This window comes from Saccoglossus kowalevskii, chromosome 3 (genome assembly GCF_978046115.1).
Source record: "Saccoglossus kowalevskii chromosome 3, keSacKowa6.1, whole genome shotgun sequence".
Lineage (NCBI taxonomy): Eukaryota > Metazoa > Hemichordata > Enteropneusta > Harrimaniidae > Saccoglossus > Saccoglossus kowalevskii.
Genome location: NC_140643.1, coordinates 14,118,669 through 14,123,526, shown reverse-complemented (window position 1 = coordinate 14,123,526; position 4,858 = coordinate 14,118,669). Strand labels below are relative to the sequence as shown.

Below are 4,858 nucleotides of genomic sequence, written 5' to 3'. Positions count from 1 at the left end.
ACTTTAGTAATGATAAATGTTTCAGCAATCAGAGATCAGCGCACAGCTGTTGAATACAGATAAGGTAAAACAAAAGCAAAATACTCTAAGGTTGCTATAACTGGAAAGAATTCTTATCTATTCTTACGGCAACAAGGAAGTATCCGAATGTGACAGTATACAATGGTTTTACTAGAAACTACTAGGACTATTGTAAACTTGTGTCCTTAAATGATACACAACGAATGCAATATTGCAATAAATCTACAATACCGTAATATTAAAAGGCACTGGTCATCGCGCTGCGTATGTACGTCATTTGTGTTGATAAACATTCATTATCCCACAATCCAATCGGAATGTAAATCGGAAGTACGAGTTTTACACTGATCGCAACGTGCACTAATTACCATCGATGACCATAACTATCCATTTTGTACTCGTTTATATGACACGCACAATAATAAATGTCCCAGACAATATTTTCTACTTCCTACTTGATGCTGAATGTCATCCAAATAAAGGTTTGGTGGATATGTGTGACAGTCTAAAACCAACGTGATTCGGGTGGTCGGATTTTTCTACACAGAATAATATTAGGTTTAGTTGAAATCTCAACGAGTCGTTATACTGGAAATAGCTTCATTCAACACAACGGCAACACCAGACTGAAATGTCTACCCGCCAATCCACACAACCACAACTTTCGGATACGACTTCTGAGACTCATTAAATGTCCCTGCAAACACAATTTCTCCTGCTACTGGAATATCATAACATCCATAATCAATTTCACTCAGGTTTTAGGATAATTTTAATTAAGTAAATTTAACAGCAGAATTGACCTTCTCACACACACGAAATTAATTTGACTATTACACATCAAACCTCCATGCTGACTACCCTGAGACATGCAGATGTATTAATGAACAAAGTCATTCTAACACCATACTTAGATGGGCGCTGTCACTATAACCCGTCATATAGACACATACAAAATATAATCAAGCATCCAATGAAATGTAGCAGAGATATGTCAAATTTGAATTTAATTATGTTGGATAAATATTTTGCTAATAATAAAAGATACAGACAAACGAATATAGGTTCTGATACTCATTCATCTAATATTATTTTCAGTAAAATATCCTTCGATATGTTTGACTGTCGGCATCCTTTATTCGATGTTTTTGTCATATTACCTCAAACCCTGCAAATAGAAGTGTGCATGGAATCATAGGAAGAAACGATGTGCATTGCCGTGTGATAACTGTCATAAAGGTGATTGACAGGTCATACTTGTTTACCACTCTGGAAGGACAATTTTAATCTACCAGGTGTGCTTGTGATTTACATAATAAAAGATGTTTGCGATCTACTGACTTGCCTACGTGCGACAACTGCTAGCATGACCACATTCTGATTGGCTCATGTGGAAACCCAGGTGGTCTCCCCGAATCTGGACCATTTATGCCTATAAATTGGCTAGACTGAGAACAATTTGGGTCCTTCATTTCATGTTGATAAACATGCACATTGCACATCTATTATTAGCCCATTTCTGATATCTAAAAAATCAGATTTAAATTGAATTCATCACAGAGGTGCTCTGGAATAAATTAGACTGAAACCATGGATGAAAAATCAAATGTATTTTCTGTATGTATTATAAATTTTGATAATGTGAACCACATTTGTTCATGTTATGCATCTCAAATAACAGACAAAATTAGTTGCCAAGCTTTTGGTTCGAAAAGCAAATCTTAAATTTTGAATTATCTACAAGTATCTCTAATACTCTCAGTACACGGGAGTTCTTTCTAAGCTTTCTTTGATTTGAAATGACCAGCCGCCATGTTGATTTTATTTTTAAGTATCCCCACTGATTTTTCTGTCACTATTTGTTTTTACCGATTTTGTTTGTGGTTCACAGGCAGGCCAAAATATATACTGTTATAGCTATGTTGAGTACAAACGAAATCGGTTTTATTTACAATGATAGTTTTTCAACTGGAAATTCATTGTTTTCATCTTGCATTCGTTTGTATGCGAGTCTGTCGCTGATTTGATTATGTATTGACAACTCTCTTGTAATTCTGTTTCAAGCTTCGCTGTTTATCGAAATGCAGCGCTATTCGCAAATTTATCCACCGTTTGTTTGACAAAATCGGTAGCAGTAATTGTTCAAGTGAAACTCGACTCCATTTGATCTATTATATGATTTAGCTCATTCTAGGCACCAGGCATTTTACCTATTTATTTATTAATTGAAATTGAAATGTTTTATAAATAATGGCTAAATAACTTCAATTATTTTCATTTCGTATTGATTGTATATAGAGGGGGCAAACTGTCCCGATGTTGTGTTAGCTCTGTCAAGATAGAAATGTTCCTCGCGTTCTTATCTAGTGTCGTGGTGATGTTCAAGTGGCCGAAAGTAATCAAAATGAATGGGGTGAATCTTAATAAGTAAGATTATGAATGACTGTAGCGACGAAGAGTTTATGAGGTTCAAATATATCAAGAATATGTAGTTGTGAAATTAGATTAGCTGAATTGTCGTTGCGTGGCTTAAACAACATTGTACGAACTATATATTTTTGGGCAATGTGAAACTTTCACTTCACAAGTGGCACATCAGTAAAACACGCACACCATTCGACCCTTTAAAAACCCTTTAATGAACCAAGAATGAGAATACAATTCTTAGTATACACCCAACAACCAAACCCACGACTTTAACTTAATATGCGTTTCGATGACAGTAAGCTTGGTTTATAATATTCATATAGTACCACCAGTTACAGTCTGTCACCGTCAGGGCTTTGTACATTAACATCTGCAAAACAGAAAACACATTTTAATGCATCACTCGTCCGATAGCTCATTATAATATTCTTATAATAAACACTTTTGCGATTAATACTTACTGTTTGCCAGGAACTTTCCAGCTTTCTCCAAACTCAATAGCATCTTTTACAATAACACCATCGGGTCTCAGGAAGTCATTTTTGGCATTACCGTCAGCATTACCAAGCAGTCCACACATTTCCCCGCGATAATAATCACCAGTAAATTCGATATTGAAAACGTGTTTCCTCCCAATCCAGAATATCTTGAATGTTGTATCCTTCAGCTTGAAAGTCAATAATGCCATGTCGCCTTCCTGTACTATGCTTATATTGTTGAGACTGTCTTCACGCACCTACATGAAAAGTTAATCACGTTAGTGTATGATTAATACCTGAAGTAATATTTTAAAATTCTACTTGTGCATTACAACCTAGTCGCTATAGGGTTCACTATATATTATTGAACTACGTTTTATGGTGCAGTGTTGTGGCCCAGTAGTTATCATGTCTACCTGCCGTTGTGAGGCCATTGGTCTTGTTCGAATCTTGTCTTTCATGCTGTCACATTTGTCTTTGTTTTCATGTACAATTTATTAGTACAGATGTTATACGATTAGTTGTCAATTTACAAAAAATGTACTTACACTCGCAACATTATCCTGATCAACGACAACGCTTTCATCTCCAACTGTAACATTGATGGCAACAGCTCTGGTTCTAATTTGATCACCGATATCGTTTCCTGGTGCTAAATCAGCGGTAATTTCAAACTGAGGGTTGTTGCTGGAGCAGTCTTTTACAAGTGTATACCAACACATGCCTTGAAAACTGTAAGCACGTCCGTCTAAAGTGGTAATGTGAGGATCATGTTTCGGGCCTTCAGTGAATGAATATGGAAAAGATAGATCAGAACTTATTTTCAAAACTTTTGTTACATTAAATGATTAATATCAACATATTATCAAAGAGTGTTACATAATTTATACTGCCTCTTACCAGTACACTTGCATTCATTGGGATACATGGCTGCCTTAACTTCAGCTTCATTCAATGTTCCATTGTAAATTTGTATACAAGTTATGGAACCATTAAACCATTCTTGAGGAAGAAGTGCAGCGCCGGCTTGTGCATCATATTGAGTTGCTATTTCTCCTTCAAAGGGTGCCGATTCCAAATTCCCATTGATATACAAGTGCCCCTTGTCATTCTCATAGTCGTAGACAACAGCCAGGTGATACCATGTATTCAACGCTGGTATTTCCTGTTTTAATGGTGTCACTGGAGTTCCATCGTGTTTGGTAAATTTCACGCTTGCAGACAACCCAGCTGCATTATTATCCATCACTTGCGATATTTGAACACCCTCATCCTGCAATGACGAATCGAAGTAGAAAATAGGACCTGGATTACCATATGGACAAACCCATGCCATGATAGTGGTTGACCTTGCAGTGTCGAAATCACCATTATTGTTTGGAAAAATAAGATACGAGCTGGGATTACCGCGGAATTCATAAACGTTGCAACTTAGGAAAGTTTTGTATGTCAACGTTACATTGCCCCAAAGGTCGATTGCATCATTCCCGTTACCAGACTTGTCCTGAAGAAGATGTATGTCATTCAACGGCCAAAATGCTACAAGGTCAGGTACTATTGAAAAACAAAATATTCGTTAAAGTATATATAAACACTTCACAGTCAGCTGGCGCACATCTGATATAATAAAATAAATGCGATATTTACTATATGGGGGCCGCCATCTTGAATGACGCATAAAACTAAATAAGAGACAAGTTGTGAAACGCGTTTTTCAGATTCCTACAAATCAGGACAAAAATACCAATCTTTCACAAAAATACGGTCCGTTGGGGTTATATTAAGCCAACCGATAACAAAATTCGGCCGAATTCGTCGTTTTTGTGTGGAAAAATCCCTTGCATACGAACACCTAATTACGCGAAGAACATAGAACACTAAGCCGGGGTATTTGAAGCTAAAAATTGGCATTCCAGCACATCGGCCAATCA

At 36.5% G+C, this 4,858-nt stretch overlaps 1 protein-coding gene across 1 annotated transcript; it reads right to left on the bottom strand.

Moving 5' to 3' along the window:
- Window positions 1-2,640: 2,640 nt before the first annotated feature.
- On the bottom strand, window positions 2,641-4,468 carry LOC102808660 (BMP-binding endothelial regulator protein-like). The gene is made up of 4 exons (XM_085497566.1): window positions 3,828-4,468; window positions 3,476-3,708; window positions 2,910-3,184; window positions 2,641-2,818 (listed from the first exon to the last, which is right to left on the bottom strand). Exons 1-4 carry the CDS (start codon window positions 4,261-4,263, stop codon window positions 2,812-2,814), a joined length of 951 nt encoding a protein of 316 aa, XP_085353692.1. The 5' UTR covers window positions 4,264-4,468; the 3' UTR covers window positions 2,641-2,811.
- Between the last annotated feature and the right edge of the window lie 390 nt (window positions 4,469-4,858).

Bases quoted from the DNA above. Each gene is read 5' to 3' on its own strand.
- LOC102808660 (XM_085497566.1), bottom strand. From the start codon at position 4,263: ATGGCATGGGTTTGTCCATATGGTAATCCAGGTCCTATTTTCTACTTC. The intron at 3,709-3,827 runs GTAAGAGGCAGT...CATTCACTGAAG, and splicing joins CAATGAATGCAAGTGTACTG to GCCCGAAACATGATCCTCAC. The intron at 3,185-3,475 runs GTAAGTACATTT...CTTTTCATGTAG, and splicing joins ATCAGGATAATGTTGCGAGT to GTGCGTGAAGACAGTCTCAA.